This window comes from Canis lupus, chromosome 34 (genome assembly GCF_003254725.2).
Source record: "Canis lupus dingo isolate Sandy chromosome 34, ASM325472v2, whole genome shotgun sequence".
Taxonomy (NCBI): Eukaryota; Metazoa; Chordata; class Mammalia; order Carnivora; family Canidae; genus Canis; species Canis lupus.
The window spans coordinates 39,661,089-39,679,837 of NC_064276.1; the positions used below are offsets into that span (position 1 = coordinate 39,661,089).

The following is an 18,749-nucleotide window of genomic DNA, read 5'->3' on the forward strand; positions in this document are numbered from 1 at the left end:
ACACAAGGTCCATCTGGTCAAGCATCTGGTTTTCGTCCAGGGTTTCTATTTGGATGACCTCTGCACTGTTGAAAGAGACCTAACCACCCCACCCTGCCCCAGTTCCTGTAGTGTTCTTTTCTTTCTTCATGTCTGTTAATATTTACTTTATATATTTAGAGATCCTCATGTTGAGTGCATAAGTATTTACAAATTTTATATCCTCTGGTGGGATTGACTCCTTTATCACTGTGCTGTGACCTTCTTTGTCTCCTATCACGATCTCTATCTTGTGTAAGTTAAGCTGCCTCTGCTTCCTGTGGGTTTCCATTTACGTGGAACTTACTGTTTTGTTTTGTTTTTGTTTTTGTTTTTCCCTCCACTCACTTTCAGTCTGGGTATGTCCCTAGAGCTGCAGTGAGCTTCTTGTGGGCCACATAGAGCTGGGTCTTATGTTTTTGTCCCTTCATCCACTCTCTTTTTATTGGAAAATTTAGCCCATTGACATTTAAAGTAATTATTGAGGCATGGACTTACTATTGCCATTTGTTCATTGTTTTATGGCTGTTTTATTTTTTTTTTTTTATGGCTGTTTTAGAGTTCTTCTGTTTCCTCTCCTGCTCTCATCCCTGTGATTTGACAGTCTTCCGTAGCGTCATGCTCCAACTGCTATCCTCATTCTTGTGTATCTGTTATAGATTTTCCCTTTGCTGTTACCATGAAACTTACCTAAAGCATCTCATATTTACAATAGTCTTATTTTAAGCTGAAAACAACTTAAATTCAAATGCACACTAAAGCTTGATATTTTTACCTTCCCACACCCCCACAAGGTTATGTTTCTGATGCCCCAATTTCCATCATTACCTTATTTATCTGCTAAAAAACTTATGGTAGTTATTTCTTAAGGTTTTTGTATTTTGGTTCATACATGATTTATGTGATTTCCCAGCCACCATTGAAAATCAAAGTATTCTGGATTTAACTATATATTTGTCTTTATTGGTGAAATTTATCCCTCCCTGATTTCCCATTACTAATTATCATCCTTTTGCTTCAGATTCAAGAGTTCCTTTTAACACTTCTTGTAAGAGTGTTAAAGAGTGGTGGGGGTGAACTTCTTCAGCTTTTGCTTGTTTGGAAAACTCTGAACTGCTCCTTCAATTCTGAAGGACACATTGACTGGGCAGCATATTCTTGATTGTCTTTTTTTTTTTTTTTCTTTTAGCACTTTCCATATATTATCCCAGTCTCTCCTGGCCTGCCAAGTTTCTCCAGAAAAATCTACTGATAGTCTTATGGAGGTTCTCTTATATGGAACAAGTTGTTTTTCACTTTGCCTCTTTTAAGATTCTCTCTTTGCTTGTAACTTTTGACAATTTAGTTATAATGTGTTTTCACATGGTTCTCTGTGGATTCATTTTATTTGGGTCTTATAAATGATGAAACTTTTCAGCCATTCTTTTTCTTTTTAAATAAGATTTATTTTAAAAAAATAATAAATAAATAAATAAATAAATAAATAAATAAATAAGATTTATTCATTTTAGGGAGAGAGAAGAAATCATGTGAGTGTGAATGGGGGGAGAGGCATAGAGAATCTCAAGCAGACTCCCCACTGAGCCTGGAGCACAGCCTGGGGCAACCTGGACTTGGATCTCATGACCCTAAGATCATGACCTGAGCCAAAATCAAGAGTTGGACACTTAGCCAACTGAACCACCCAGATGCTCTAGCCATTATTATTTTTTTTCTAGCCAGTATTTCTTTAACCAAGCTTTCTAATACTTGTGATCTCACTCATATGTGGAATATAAAACATACAACGAATGAGCAAATAAATAGAATCATAAATACAGAGAACAAACTCTTACCAGAGGGAAGGGGTTTGAGGGAATGGACAAAATGAGGGAATTGGATTGGGAGATAGAGGCTTCTGGTTATGGAATATATGAGTCTCCAGGATGAAAGGCGCAGCATAGGGAATATAGTCCGTGTGATTGTGATAGTGTTGTGTGGTGACAGGTGGTAGCTGCCCTTGGGGTGAGCAGAGCATCAGGTATAGAGCCATTCAATAACTATGTGGTATACCTGACACTAAGGTAACATTGTTTTCAACAATATTCAAAAAAATTTAAAGACGTTTTTAAAGCTTTCTTCTCTTTTCTCTTTCTCTTCTTCTCCTGGAACTTCTAGGATGTGAATATTGACTTATTTGATGATATCCCGTGTGTCTCTTAGTCTGGCTCTTTTTTATTCTGCTTTCTCCTATTTGTTATTCTGATTGGATGGATTCATATCTTTGAGTTTGCTGATCCTTTCTTTTGCTTGATCTAGTCAGCTATTGAAATCATCTACTGAATTTCTCAGTTCAGTTGTTGTATTCTTCAGTTCTACGATTTGTTCATTACTTTTTAAAATATTTTCTGTACCTTTATTGAAATGCTCACTCTGCTATGCATTGTTCTTCTTATCTTGGTGAGCAAATTCATTATTTTGATCTCTTTATCTGGTAAATCGCTTACCTCCATTTCATTAAGGTCTGTTTCTGAATTTTTTTCTTATCCTTTTGTTTGGAACCTATATCTCTATTTCTTTACTCTTCTTCATTGTCTGTGTGGGTTTCTGTGCACTAGATTAAAAAAAAAAAAAAAAACAACTACCATTTCTAATCTTGACAGAATGGCCTTGTGTAGGAGACAAAAAATGTATTATTCAGCCCGGCCCTAGCTCTTGGTTTTCTCTTATTTGTTTGTGATTGGGCTTACAGTGGTTGAGGGTGTGCTAAGATCTATTAGTGTCCCAAAGGGGAGAATCTCAGTCAGCAACTAGATTGTAGGCTGATTGGAAGCAAGGTCCTCAGGACGCAGCTCCGGAAGTATGTAAATAAACCTCTTTCAGGGAAATACTAGAAGACAGACAATTCTATTGGCTTTTTTTTTTCTTTTATTTTAAGATTTTGTTTATTTATTTGAGAGAGACAGTGAGAGAGAGCACAAGCAGGGGGAGCTATAGAGGGAGAGGGAGAAGTAGGCTCCCCGCTGAACAGGGAGCTGGATTGCAGGGTTCCATCCCAGGACCCTGGGATCGTGACCTGAGCTTCAACCAACTGAGCCACCCAGACACCCCTTCTGTTGGCTTCCTAAGTGCTGAGCTCCAGAGGGATAGCCAGTTAAGAAATGTTTCTTTATTTGCAGTCCTGTGAAACTTAGGAATGCAAGCTCCATGGGCCGCCATAGCCAGGGTTCAAGGGGTGTGTCCCCATCCCCGAGGTGGCAGTTGTAAAAGCTGGGGTGCCAGATAGGTATACAAACTCCTTCTAGGAGGATATCGGTGGTTTGGAGGAGGCTGCTGGAAGAATGCTAAGATCGTATCTATTGGTTTCCCTGTTCTCTGGGGAAGGAGATCACAATCGTGCCTGGATGTGTGTTGTAGTAGGCACCTGACCCTCAGGCAGCAGTTACAAAATATGCACGTAGGCCTCCTTCAGGGGGCATTTCCTCTTCTCATTTCAGGCTGAACCCGGAGGGGATAGCTGATTAAGAAGTGGGTTTATTTTATTTGCCGCAGCCCTCTGGGAATTCAAACTCAATAACTCAAGCCCCACCGGCCACCAGAGCCAGGCAACCAAGGGGGTGCATCTTCTGGGCACCAGGCAGGTGCCCAGGCTCCTTTCAGGGAGACACTGATGAGCAGGACAGAGAGACAATGTGAAGAGGGCACGTGGCAGCCTCCGTCTCCAGAGACAACTGCAGGTGGCCCCTAGGTGCGTGTTAAATCAGAACCCTGATGCTCAAGCTGTGGCCTTTATGATATGTAAATAGACCTCTTTCAGAGGGCAACTGGGATATAGTCAGTTTTTGCTTGCTACCTCTTCACTGAGCCCTGGGGACTCACAACAAGTCCTCACAGGCCCCTTAAGTCCTGTTTCTTCATTTGCTATAGTGTTGTCAGCTTTGTGGACACAAGTCTCATTGGCTTGTAGGGCTAGATGTTTTGGGGGCCTGTCCCTCCGGTGGAAGTCTGAACGGTTAGAGCACTCCATGCTGGATCCAAGCCCTTCTCTCCTCAGGGAGAAACTGGGAGTTGAGAGTTTTCTCCCAATTATACGTTGCTGTGATGTGCTAGTGTTTATGGTCAGAGTGCATCTCGGCCTTTCTTACACATTTCAAAGTAGTATTTTTATTTGCTGATGCGTCAGAGACACGCAATTAGACTTTTTTTCCCCCCAGAAGGAATTGTTTTACGTGTAGCTGTAGATTCGGTGTGTTCATGGGAGGAGGTAAGGCTAGGATCCTTCTGTATTACCACCTTGGACTGGAACCCAGCAAGGCTTACCCTTATACCTATGTTTTTGACGTAGAATTAATTCCCCCACTACCGGCCTCTAGGTTTGCCAAGATAATAAAATGAGATATTTAAGTGTAAAGCTTAACTTTGAAAACAGCGGGTCTTTATATAAATACAAGAGGAGCTTGCTTCGGATGCCTGAAGAAGAGTGATTCCAGAGTGGATGAGAGAGTAGGAGTACGGCTCATCTCCTCCTACTTCATGGTGAGACCAGCGCAAATCCCCCTCTTGCTTATGAGGCTGCAAATAAAGCGGTGGGGTGGAAGCATTGTCTCGTGGGCCAGGTGCCTCGGAAGTCCCCGGATTTGTTGTCAGGTTCTTTTTGAAAGGAATAGCAAGGTGGCTGGCTTACGCTCCAGTTGTTGGAGCTGCCAAATGACTCTTAAGACAAAACAAAACAACTCGCAGCAGCGGCACACAGTGAAGTTGCCTTTCTCTTCCCTCCCCATCCTTTCATTTTAATCTTTTATAATGTGTGGCTTCCAGATTCCAAAACTGTAAACAAAACATGTCTGTTCTGTCGTTTCCATTATCCAGTGCAAATTGAAAAGAAGAAACCATAATGCTTCTTAATCTTCTTTAAAAATTCCTTTTTACAAATAATTTATTTCCAAATATCAGCGTTTCTTATATGATTTGGATGTAGTGAGGTGGCACAGAGACAGAATTCATATCAACCTATTGCAGATAAAGCCTTTCCCCTGAAAAACAGCATTATCAGAGTAGGCAGTTTCCCAGGATTTGTGTGATCACTATTCTGGGGATGAAATTCTGCAAATAAACCGGAGGCATTGAGGGTGGGGGAGGGGGAAATGGTTACTACATTTGGGAGAAAAATATCTCAAAGAAATAAAAGGACACCCAAAGTGTTCCTTCGCCTCTTTCTTTCTAAGAGATGTAGGTTTTTCAAGCATTTAGAAGATCAAATTGAATTGTACTTTTATCATGATATAAATTGTGCAAACAACTGGGAATTATGGCTTTTAAATATTAAACGGAATTTGACCCTTGTCGAATCTGTAGATGTGCATATTTAACATCGTATTTTCCCCGTAAGCCGTTGTCTTTTACTTGTTCTATAATGTCTCGAGTTAGTGTGCTAATTTCCCCTGTGTAGTTTCACAAGACAATATTTTCATTTACTAACAGCATTTCATAGTACGTTAATAACATCAACGCAGCCACATTTCCCTGTGTGCCGGCTTCAGGGTTATTAGAGATGTAGGGACATTTGTTAAGCCCAGGTAAATATTAAACATCAATTGAGAGAGAGGGAGAGTAACAGTGGCATGTGCTGCCAGCAGGAGGTTCCTCTGAGATGTATATGGATGCATACGATTAGCTCAGTCTAGGAAGCAGATGCTCGTTCAGCTGGAGTGCATATGCTGGTTTCAAGCACAGCCCTGGAGCCGGGGCTGGGGGATGTGCATGTATGGACATGCCAGGTATGAGTTTTGGAGATGCCATTAGAGGGTTTTTTTTTTTTTACTTGACTTAAACATGGACCCCAAAGATACATAAATGATACTAGGTTTTGACAGATTTTGGAAAAGTCATTATTAACAGAGTAAAGCCTTAAGGAAGATAGTAACGGAGATTTTAATGGAGTTTTTCAGACTAAATTACATTTATATTTTCTGATTCCTAATGAAAGCAACAGTTTGTTTTATTTTTTTGTAAGTTTTCATTTAAATCCCGGTTAGTCAACATACAGTGTAATACTAGTTGCAGGCGTATGATTTAGTGATGCAGCACTTCCTTAGGACACAGGGTGCTCCTCATCATCACCCCCTCCTTAATCCCCATCACCTATCTCACCCAGCCCCCTGCCCACCTCCCCTCTGGTAACCATCTGTTTAGAACTCAATTATATTTTAAATGAAATAAATTGATGATTAATTTTGTCTGGAGTTTTACTTAGTCCCATAACCAGATATTGATTTTTCAGTTATTTCTCTCTACTGTTTATTTTTTTGTGTGTCATTCTGAACTGCTTTATAAGGAATTATTTTATTTTTTTGTAAATTTATTTTTTATTGGTGTTCAATTTGCCAACATATAGAATAACACCCAGTGCTCATTCTGTCAAGCGCCCCCCTCAGTGCCCATCAACCAGTCACCCCCACCCCCCGCCCTCCTCCCCTTCCACCACCCCTAGTTCGTTTCCCAGAGTTAGGAGTCTCTCATGGTCTGTCTCCCTTTCTGATATTTCCCACTCATTTTTTCTCCTTTCCCCTTTATTCCCTTTCACTATTTTTTATATTCCCCAAATGAATGAGACCATAGAATGTTTGTCCTCCGATTGACTTATTTCACTCAGCATAATACCCTCCAGGTCCATCCATGTCGAAGCAAATGGTGGGTATTTGTCATTTCTAATGGCTGAGTAATATTCCATTGTATAAATAAAATAAGGAATTATTTTAAAGTTTAAATATTGCAACTTCTTGAAGGAGGGTGATGTGTCTTAATATTTTAGCTTAAAAAAGGAGAAAATGTTATATGCCTTTATATACTATTTAAGACATGAAAAATACACAGAATGTGTTTTCTTTCCTTATAGACAAAATTAGGGGCACCTAGAGGGATCAGTTGGTGAAACAACTACCTTTGGCTCAGGTCAGGCTCCCAGCGTCCTGGGATCAAGATCCAGCGTGCAGGGCTCCCTGGTCAGGGGGAGTCTGCTTCACCCTCTCCCTCTGCCCCTCTTCCCCACCCATGTTCTCTCTCTTTCAAGTAAATAAAATCTTTTTTAAAAAACTAAAAAGAAATCTAGGGATGCGTCGGGGGCTCATTGGTTGAGTGTCTGCCTTTGGCTCAGGGTATGACCTTGGGGTCCTGGGATTGAGTCCTGCATTGGGCTCCCTGCATGGAGCCTGCTTCTCCCTCTGCCTCTCTCTGTGTATCTCTCATGAATAAATAAATATAATCTTTAAAAAAAAGAAATTTAAAAAGAAAAGATATCTTATAAAAGTACATTTTACCCTCTGTGTTTTTACTACTGTGGTTATATAAGAATGTATGAAATAATGAAAAAGCAAATCAAAAACCCTTAATACTGAATGCTAGCATCTTTTCTGTTTTTCTCTTTCAGCTCACGGGAGAAGTGATTTTGCAAATTGCCAATGAACCAGTTCTGCCCTTTAATGCACTCGATGTAGCTTTAGAAGTTCAAAACAGTCTTAAAGGTAATTTTTCTTTGAATTATAGAATTTTCAACAAATGTAAAATTGTCTAATTTTTAATGAGCAATGGATAAAATCATATGCTGACTTATTGGCTATGGAACGCAGTGACTCCCTTCGTGGGGAGGATTATGGTCGAGAGGGGCTTAGAAGAAATCTGACCACCACATCCACAGGAACAAGGTGTATTTATGTGTGAGCACCAGACAAAATATCAGATTATAGAGGATGTTTCCCCTACTTTCCTTTATCAGAGAGATTGATCATTTCAAACTTCTGTTATCATTTATAGGTTCCACATGGAAAAATGTAGTTCAGGTATTTTCCCAAATAAATAAATAAATAAGAGAGTAGATAAATAAGTTTATACCTAATATTCAGTCAGTTCAAACAAGACTGACTGGAAGTTTTTCCTTGGGGATTAATTCCTGAGGTATGGGCTCCATGCCGTTCCACTCAAGTGTTGGCTCATCCTAGATTAAAGGTGACAAGAAAATAAATTTTGCCGTAGTTTCAATACTTTCATATTCAAATATGTCTCTTTCTGCAGAATTCTAAGACTATTTTAATAGTTACCTTCATTTCCCTTTCATCTGCATGCAGATCTTTCGACTCAACTTACAATTTGTCTTCATTAACCAGATACAATGGGCAGTGCTGCAATTGGAGATTGCACCCTCCTCTTTGAGTCACACGTCTTGTTGTCAGATATTTAACGTGTGATTTGTAGGCATATACTTCTCAACGCAAAAGCCAATACCTGAACTAGAGTTACTTAAGCAGTAATCCTTAGAAAATGGATTATTCTTTTTCTTTTTTGGGGGGGAGGGGAATGAATTATTGTTAACAGCCAAATATTTCCAGTATCTGAAAGTTGAATACTTTTTTTTTTTTTTTTTTTTAATTTTGACTACAGGGATTGCTTAACCTGGAGAATACTACAACACAATTTACAACACAATTCCCCCCCTCAATGATTCTAATTATATTGGCTGTTGAAAGCAGTTGAACTGTTTACGGTTATTTGTTCATATATGATGTGGCCTCAGATGACTCTGTTTTCAGTATTTTTAAGCTAGTCTCTATGCAGTTTCCTTCTTTTTTACTTTTGTCAAGCTTCTATCTTAGACTTGCTTGATGCAGGCTTTCCATAAACCTTCAATTTGTAAAAAAAAAAAAAAAAAATGTAGTTTCTGTGAAACTCAGGAAAGCAAAGTGCAATAAAATGAGAGATGCCTGTATTGGGGGCAGCGTGAGACTTCAGAAGAAATATAGATATTTTAACGAGATGATTCAACACAATTATTCAGCCTTCAGCTGGGGATTCAGATATAGAACTGATAGATTTGGATTTAATCAGGCTAGAGCTCTAATGGGAAAGGGACAAAGAACAAGGTAAGATAAAACTGGGAGTATGCACAAAGGAGCGCCCATGGAGGTGGGCCAAAGTATCTAAAGTGAGGAGATGAAGACAATGAGGGGGAACAGAAATGAAGGAGGATTGACAGATGCCACTTCTTGGTGCGATCAAAGAACTGACAGTGAGTGAGCTAAAAAGACTCATTTGCTAGTGGCCAGCAAATGGGATTATTAAAAATGCGATCATGCAAAGATCAGAGACATCGGTAATGAGAGGGTTCAGGCGAGGGATGGAAGGACAAAAGGCCAAGGGAAAGAAAGTCTACAATAGGTGGCTATTGAAATTACCAAGAATTAAGACCGGACCAATACGTGTAAGAGAGAGTGACTGAACCAGGCCCTAAAGCCTTCCCAGAATGAGCAGTAATGACCCAGAGGCACCTGCTAGTGTTCTAGGGCTGGCGGGAGAAGGAACACCGCCTGGGAGGGCTGTGGTGGAAGCGGTATCGTCAGGGATTAGGCAGGTTTTAGTTCAAGGAAGAAGGTACAGAAAATATTCTGAAAAGAGGCCAGGTTAATAATCCTTTCTTTAATAGTCACCTCTCAAGGCGTGTTGGTACAAGGGGGGAAGAAAGCTGCAGTCATGCCACAGAGATTTCCACTGCAAGCTGATGCTCCTAAGTCTCGATGAATCGCTCCCTAACGTCACGGTTCTCGGCTGGGTGAGCCCAGGAGCATTTTGGCCTCTTGCTGGTAGGTCGGACTGCCTCTGCTAGACCTAAAGAACCTTTTCTTTGGTTTTGGTTTTGTTTTGAGTTTTGTTTCCTTTGATGTGAAACCTCTTGGGTCTCCTTGCTGCTTTCACTCAGAAAGATGTGGGCAGACTTAAGATGCGCCCATAATAGAGACACAAAACAAAGCCAAACAAATGTGATGGAAATGTAGAAATATAAGCAAAAAAAAATATTTTTTACTATGACCTGAGTATACATATTTGTTCAAAGTGGATATGATTCAAACAAAAAAAGAAGAAAAAAATGAAAAAAAAAGTGGATATGATTCATCACCTTTAAGCTACACATTTTCGCATTTTCGCCATCCCGATTCAAAGTTATTTGCTCTGTGTCAAAGTGAAAGATCATTCGAATATGTGCTACACAGTCGGCAACTTGATGTACCTGTTCCATTTTGCCTACTCTGGTTATGACCTTATTACTAAAGTAGACTAGTGTGCTAATGTGTGAACAATGGACACCACTTACAGCAACTAAATAAATATTTCAGTTTCAATTTTAGCTACAATGCTGGATGATTTCATTAGCAACGGAGTTCCTGTACCTTGTTAAATGAAGCATCTAATTTTACTGCTTATACAGGCTTTAATTGTTGATATATTGTCTGATTTTGTTATGACACCTCACGATGATGAGTCTTAAGTTCTCAATCACAGGTAAAAAAAAAAAAAAAGAAAGAAAGAAAGTGACCTTCAAGGCTCAACCATAAAATAGCGTTTCTCCCTACTGCAAAGAGTTTACATACGAAGGTCTCTGAAACCCAATTGCATTTTCAGCGGTGTAATTTTTACCCCCTGACAACGGGCCATCTTGTTTATTTATTGCCCTAGTTTACAGTAGCAGCCGACCATTCTCTACCGCTCTCACAACCACCAGAAAGAAGGATAATTTACCAGCGAATAATTTGCTTGAGTTGATTTATTGGATGGTCTTGAAAGCTCATTTTGACTGAGTGACCTTGGCTCTTAATATTTGGCCAATGCCAAACACATAATAGTTAGAGAATGAATATTTATATGCGGTACACGGAGATAGAGTGTAAGTAGCGACTGATAAGATAACTGATGCGCCTCAGGTGTACTTGTGGCAAAGGCAAGTATGTCCAAACATTGCAGGCACAGAGGCAGGTGCCAGTGACACCCCGGGTTCCGCCACACCTTGGAACCTGGAAGCAGACTAAGGAGGGAGCACTTGATGACCTACCTAAATTCACTCCTTCTCACTTTCTACACAATTTAAAGTTTAAAACAGCACCTTTCGAAATAGCTGAAGACTATGTAAGTCTGATGCTCTCTGTTTAATATCTGCTATTTTTCTTTGTTGGGATTCCGCTATTTACCATTATTGTAAAAACTACAAATGACCAGATAAAGTAAAAGTCACCTTCATTCGATCAGCCCGTGTACACATTTATCTGGTACAAGTCGGACTCAGCAGGAAACAGTTGCGAAGTGGGTGGCTCGTTGCCACCTGGTGATTGTCTCACTAAATGTAGGACAGTTGTTGGCGGTACTTCCTCCAGTTCTTGGAAAAACCGACAATGGTGACTTTATATGACTTTACTTTCTTTTTTTATTAGCTCTGATAATTGGTTAGTGTCAACCGTTTCCTTGTAGAAGGAGGGATAGTATCTCAAGGTGGTGATGTGGCCGCAGCAAGCGCACTGCATTCCCCGACGTCTGTAGTTTCCTATTGTCAGTGTGTGTCACTTGGTTCTTTTCTACCATCACAGGTGATTGAGACCCATCTGATGTCTTCTTTTTTTCTTTCTGAGTCATTTATGCTGAATGTCCCGAAAGGAAAAATTAAGTATGTGCTTTATAAGTTGCCCGTTTCTAGTCATCAGTACATCTCGGTTTTAATTACCACCAATTCCAACGTTGGACTGCCCTAGAGTCCAAAGTGAAGAGTGGCTGCACTAGGTACCGGGTCCTGTGCCCATCCTAAAAAAAAAAATCCAAATCCGTCCATCTAAAATCCAAAGAATTCTAAGAAAAGAATTTATTCCCATGGAAATTTTGAATCATGTTAGATTTCTAGTGGTTTGACCCAAACTGGCATTTCTGGAACTTACCATTTTGTATGACAAGGACTTAAAAGGATTCTCTCAGAAGTAGCTTACCTTGCTTGCTCAAACTGAGAGAAATTCAATAGAGATTGGCCATCCGTTGGGTACAAATTCCCAAAACTATGTTTACTGTCGGCCCACAATGTGTTTTTGTATGGACTCCGACTACATAACTGTCTTAAAGATGCATTTTATTTATTTATTATTCCACACCCAGTTCAAACAAGGAGTTGAGACAGCTGGGTCTGCAATGAAATCTGGTTGTCTCTAGAGTATCAGAGCTTGTCTCCTGAAACTAGTTTTTGTTTTTTTCCCGCTTCTTTTTGAACTCATATTTTTATTGATTAATGTCCCTTAATTATTATACAAAGCGTGCTGTCTCTTTTGTATTCCTTAGAATTATATTATTTTCTCTTAAGCCCTGAGTCACAATTTGTTGCAGTTCCTACAGCTCCCCTTCGTCATCATTTCCTTCATTACTCTGAGCACCTCATTCAAGTACTTCATTTAAAGTTTGCTTTTCAGTACCTACATTTTATATGTGTCACTACATTGATTGAAATACGGTAATGACTTCTTACCATATAATTTTAAATTTTAAATTTCCCATCACAGTAATGGGCTGTTATATTGTGATTTTTTTTTTCCCTAAGTGTATTTTTAGGATAAAACCCTGCACCCATGACAGGATAGTACCACAATCCATTTTTCTGTGAGTATTGCCTCTCTGGCAATAATTTTAAAGTTGTTGCTTTTTTTTAAAGATACTTTTAATCTTGGCTTATAATAGAGCATAGAGTACCTTTGCCCTCACACTGATTAATTTTGTTTAGCCTTTTTTTTTTTTTTCATTTTCTTGGCTTGACCAAAACATAATTAAATTCACACATGTTATTGAATATACAAGTCCAACTTTTTGCCTCAGAAGGAGACTGGTAAAAAATAAACCACACATGAATTTAATTCATTCAAGGAAGCTTTTGCTCACTCTTCCAAAGCAGCCAATAATCAGATCAGTTCCTACACCAGGCAGACAGACACATATTCCATGCAATATGTTCAAAATCTTGCTAGATTTCCATCTGTGTTGGCTATCTGGATCATTGGGCAATATTTAGACTATCCGAAAATCTTCAGAATATGTTGCCTATTTTTTTAAAAGTGGCCAACCCGATTCTTCTCCTGAGCATGCCACTTTGGCATCTTTGCAAGAGAGATTTCTGCTGTGTTCAGTTTAGACAGTTACCCACTGTCTTCTGGCACATTGCGGTTTTAAATAATATCCTTTTATCAATGTATTGTAAAATCAGTGTTAGGTTATTCACCAGCAGTGCACTGGCTCCCACACTTTCTCTACCTGCGTTTTTGTTTGTTTAGCGTCTTTAAATAACCGGCTGAGATGACTCATTGTGATTCATCCTAAAGAAGCCAGCATGAAGAATAGAAAGTGTAGGATAGATAATAAAGGACTGTTGTTTCCCCTGGATGAAATCATATTGGCAATTTCTTTTTTTTCTGTTTAGCGATGCCACAAGATATTTTTAAAATGACATTAAGTAACGTACATTTTTCCCCCAAAATAATCTTCTGTTCTGCTTTTAACCACTGTGTTATGTGGAACATAAATCATACTTTCCCTTGTCACTATAAATCAGTGAAGTCTAAGCTATTATTGTGCGATTCTTAGCACCTTTAAAACTGTGATAAGCTCATCCACAGAAGAATAGGTTCTGTGAAATACTATTAAAGTAAGAGGCTATGTTTGTTTGAAATAAAAATGTAGTTTCAGAGTATGACCAGCACATTTCACTCTTAATTTAAGATGAAATTGAGTCTTTAAAAATACAGCCACAAAATAGAACAAAAAAAAAAAAAAAAGAAAGAAAAAGAAAAAAGAAAGAAAGAATAGTGGAAATAAACTAAAATTCTAAACTTTTCAGAGTATAAAACTCTGATGAAAGACCACAATAGTAAGTAGTAAAATCATTCTTTAAAATCAGATAGGTAAAAAATAAAAAAATAAAATAAATAAAATAAAATCAGACAGGTATGTATTTGTTTAGGAGGTTGTGGAGCAGACTTAAACACATGGGTTTATGCCAAGATGAAACTCATCGAGACATGAAGTGCCTTGGGAGAAGTAGTGTGTGCAGGCCTCAGGTCCTGGCAGGTTCAAACAGAACATACAGATTCAGCGGGGGCAGACGCCGCTGTGGTTACTAGTCTTACCTGCATGTCCTTAGACCTTATGCGTAGGACAAGTATGAAGTGCTTTGAGTTTCTGATCCACTACTGGAGAGTGTTTTAGGAGCCTCTATCAATGGTCCTCAAGAGGAACAACTTTTCTGAGGACACCGTGGCACTTTAGGGGTCACTCCACAAAGGCCCAAGTAATGTGCTCAGTGTCTTATGTCCATTGTGACATTTAACCTTACTCTAGCCCCATGAGCCAAACTAGATGTTGTTAAGAGCAGTTTAGAGATCAAGAAACTGCGAGTGGGGTCGGGCAGGGGGTGTTTGTGTCTTTCTCAGGTGTATACATTTGTGCGATAGGATTAGGACGTGACTATAGCTTTGTCAGATTCAAGCCCCTGCCCTTGCCACTACACCACACGGCCTCCCAAATGACTTGGAGGGGAGGACACTGCAATGTGATGATTGGGTAGAAGGCAAGAGTAGGGATGGGTTTCCTTCAGTGTGTTTAAGAGCCTCTCCTGACCCGGCCTCCATAAATCTCAACACTATCCCACTAGCCACAGACTCACACTTCGTCCTTCCCTCTCCCTCTCTCTGCTTTCCTCTGTCTTCTTCCCTCTTCTGTTAATATTACTCCTGCTTATGATATCCAGCTCTGTTCTTTGTATAACAAGATGGAAAAATGGAAGGGTTGAAGTTAGAGGTAGATTCATCCTCTAGAAAGCCGAGGACTGAGGGAATAAGAAGGAATTAATTAGTAGCAATTAATATTGTTGTTTACAGATGAAACATCCTCAACTGCTTTAATGTAGAAATGGAGTCCCAGAACTTCCATTTTTGGAGACCCTTGATTTCTGGGCAATTCCATGGTCTGTCTCTCATGTTTCACTTCTTCTCTGGACTTAGGATATTTTTGTACACAAAAAATTCTTCAGTCATTTGCATGAACATTTATTTATTTTTTTCTCCATTTAAAACATATTTGCTGAACTTGTGGGGTTCTTTTCAAGGAAGGAGACAGATGAGACAGATAAAGATAAAAATAATATAGATGCTATGATGCAATGATCAAAAGAGATAATTCAGTGGCATGCCAGGCATAGTGTTGTCTGAGGAAATGGCAGTGAGTAAAGCAGACAACCATCTCAGCCTTCACAGAGCTGACATTCTAACAGGGATCCTAAGATCATGGGGGAAAATCATTTAGGGTCAAAACTTACATAGATTAGGTGATATTACTTTCTGGATCTTATTTAAATGGACAAATAGGCTCTAATTGACATTAAAACGGCTATTGGGAATCTTTGGAATACCAGTTCTAATACAAATGATGGAGTGAACATTGAAAGTAAAGCTATTTTTCAATTTGTAACCTTATACCCTTGAAGTAATATATAGGGTATAGTGTAGATGGCAGGTGTTCAACTATCAGGGTCCTTTCTGGAATAAGGCAGTTAGTTCTTAAAGCTGTCAGTCCTCCACATCCTCACCACCATGAAAGATAAATTCATTTAAAGCTAAATAAGGGAGAATGGTACAATTTGTCTCACTTGATTCAGTAGTAATGTCTTCAATTCTGTAGTATATGTTAGATCAGAACAGATTTTTCTTTCTTAAATGGAAGACTCTCAAGGATGTCGAACTTGTTTTTTTTCTGTTGTTTAGTCTTTTGATTCCAGTATAATCTAAATGTGCCTGTTTTGTCTTATTCTTTCCTTCTACAAGGGTATGTCTTGTAAGATCACCATACATTAACTTCAGTGAACCATTATATTTTAAGATAAACCGTATCTTCATAAAATGACATTATTATTTTAATTGTTATTTAGGGCGCTAACTTTCCTCAATGAGCAAAACTTTCTCCTCTCCCAACCTCAAGTTTTGTTGTGATATCAGTGGTTGAGCGTCTGCCTTCAGCTCAGGGCATGATCCCAGGGTCCTGGGATGGAGTCCCGCATCGCGCTCGCTGCAAGGAGCCTGCCTCTCCCTCTGCCTGTGTCTCTGCCTCTCTCGCTCTCTCTCTGTGTCTCTCATGAATAAATAAATAAAATCTTTTAATTTTAATTTTAAAATCTTTTTAATTACAGGAAATTTTTAGGAAAGGAACAGAGCCCATGGACACATCACAACAGAGTAATGTATCTCATGCTCTCAGAAGAGAAGATAACTTCTTTTATAATTTTTTTTCCCCTAGAAATACAGGATACACCCATGAAGAGCATGAATTTTTGAGTCAGAAAAATCAGGCTTCTAATTCTGGCTTGTCATTTATTTTCTTGATGACCTGGGATCACTTGTTTGCCTTAATTAATTTTCAGGTGCTATGAAGTAGACATGACAATGCAAGCTTTGGTGAATATTATTGAGATAATATTGGAGGTGCTCAATACAGTGCCTGGAACATAGCAGTCTCTCAATACTCAGTACTTATTTACTACAGTTATTATTAGAATTAGTAATTATTATTAGTAGTCGTAGTGGTGGTAGCAATCAATTTAATACTTTTATTAGACTATAATAGGTAGAATATTTTTTGGTGGAATTAATATGATAAAGTTTAGCTGATGTTCCTTTTTGACATCAAGATCGCAAAATGCTTATTTTGCTCCTTTGAGGATGTCTCTTCTGAGGTGGACTCATTTACCTTCACCAGGTGATCAACCCAACACTCAACTGCTAGCCCTGGCCTCTCGCCTACGGGAAAGTGCTGAACTCTTCCAGTCAGATGAGATGCGTCCTGCTAATGATCCCAAGGAGAGAATTCCCATCCGTGTCCGAATGCTGAATGACATTCTTCAAGACATGGAGAAAAACTTCCTGGTACAGCAAGTGCCACCAGGTTTTTATAGGTAGGATATGCGTCTCAACATTTATTTATGCCCCTCAATTAAATTTCTGTGCTTAACTTTCAGAATATGCACCTTCTGTGAACATGACACTATTTTTAATGTAGTTATTATGTGAGTTATATCAGTAATTATTATATATACAATTTGAGGACCCTTCTCCTACCTAAAGAAGATTTCAACTACATGAGTATAGAATAAAGCAAATTGGTGTAGCAATTCATATAGAAAACTACTAAGGATTTTTTTTTTTTTTTGATATTCAAGCTCCATATGGGTCAGACATGATATGGCTACTGGAAAACCAAATGGAATTATAAGTTGTATTGGGAAAAATACACTTTCTTGAATGAATCAGAAGAGAAGCCTATACTATTCTTCCCAGTAAGATCACATCTAGAGTATTGTGTTTAATTCTCCCTATCAAGAGAGAGAGAAGCTACCTGTCAAGAGAGAGCTAAAGAAGTTTAATATTCAGGGGAGAGTGGGATTTAGATGGATTTTGAAACAACCAGTAGATTAGAGATACTAGTTGGAAGGTCACAACAGAGTGATTCCTAGAAACATTTTAACAATTTTAATAGATATTTTAATAAACCCACTTTGATAGAATGGGGTTCAATTTTGACTTTTAGAGGATGAGAAGAGTATGATGTGGTTTTTATTTTATAGTTCATGATATAGTAGAAACTAAACAAAGAGAAATGGAGTTTGAAAGGTTATAAACATTTTACATATTCTTATTTGTTATTTTTCTACAAGACACAAAATATAATTACATGCACCCTTCTGTGAAATAGATGCATATATAATGTGTGTGTTTGTATAACAGTTGAATTTATGTCTGTGTGTTTATGTGTCGTGTGTGTATATAATATGTATGTGTGTGTGTACGTGAGAAAAAGGCAAGAGGCAAATAGATTTTGGACAAATAGTGAGGCAGAAAAAGTATTTGGTGCAGAATTCTCATTCATAAAGGACCTCAAATTTAGACTTTTCACTATATGACTTTATATGTGTGTGTGTTTGTGGATATATATATACATACATATGTATGTATATATGTATATGAATAAGAAAGTGATCCTTTCCCCTGTTAGTTATATATATGTGTGTGTGTGTGTGTGTATTAGTTATAGTTATATTAGTTTATATATATATATATATATATATATATATATATATATATATATATATATATAACATTAAAACTACCCTGGACTAGACATACTGTGCATGACTAAAGGACTGAAGAACTGAAGCATAGGAAAGCACATCTCAATTACATATAAGAAAGAAGTTGTTGACAAATAGTGTTTCTGAAAGACTAAATGTGATGTTTTTATGGTGTAGGGGACTCACTACCATTGCTTGTAGTAAAGTATAGGCTAAGTAACTCTGAGTATTTTGACTGTCTCTGAGGTTTAAGGTGTCCTTTAGTACCAACATCCTGGGATCTGATAAAACATTTGATCTCTCTGCATCTTCACGTCTACATTTATAAAACAAGATAGTAGTAGAAAGAGACCTGCCGAGGCACCCGGGTGGCTCAGTGGTTGAGCATCTGCCTTTGGCCCAGGGTGTGACCCCGGGGTCCCGGGATCAAGTCCCACATCGGGCTCCCCACAGGGAGCCTGCTTCTCCCTCTGCCTGTGTCTCTGCCTCTCTCTGTGTGTCTCACATGAATGAATAAATAAGTAAAATATTTTTAAGAAAAGAAAGAGACTTGCTTAAGATAAGAAATGTTTCCTACTTTTGATATTTGGTGATTTCCCTTTATGATGTTAAACTCAAATTTTCATTTAAAATCCTTATATCATTTCTCCTAACACTACAACTCTACATTATACGACTTTGAAAACTGTTAATTTATTGTGACAGATATTTTAAGACAGTCTTACAAGCTCCAGACACATAGAAGTTGCCTCAAGTTAATAACACCTGCTCTGATGAGGTTGTATTTCAGAAATGG

At 38.5% G+C, this 18,749-nt stretch overlaps 1 protein-coding gene across 5 annotated transcripts in view; it reads left to right on the forward strand.

Moving 5' to 3' along the window:
- The window catches only part of NAALADL2 (N-acetylated alpha-linked acidic dipeptidase like 2), a 1,264,638-nt gene that overhangs the window by 1,206,968 nt on the left and 38,921 nt on the right, over window positions 1–18,749 (forward strand). For all 5 annotated transcript variants that reach the window (XM_049105642.1, XM_049105641.1, XM_025425633.3 and 2 more), the window contains 2 exons: window positions 7,424–7,517; window positions 16,585–16,780. In XM_049105642.1, the coding sequence (XP_048961599.1) occupies window positions 7,424–7,517; window positions 16,585–16,780 (290 nt within the window). The remainder of the gene's footprint in view (window positions 1–7,423; window positions 7,518–16,584; window positions 16,781–18,749) is intronic.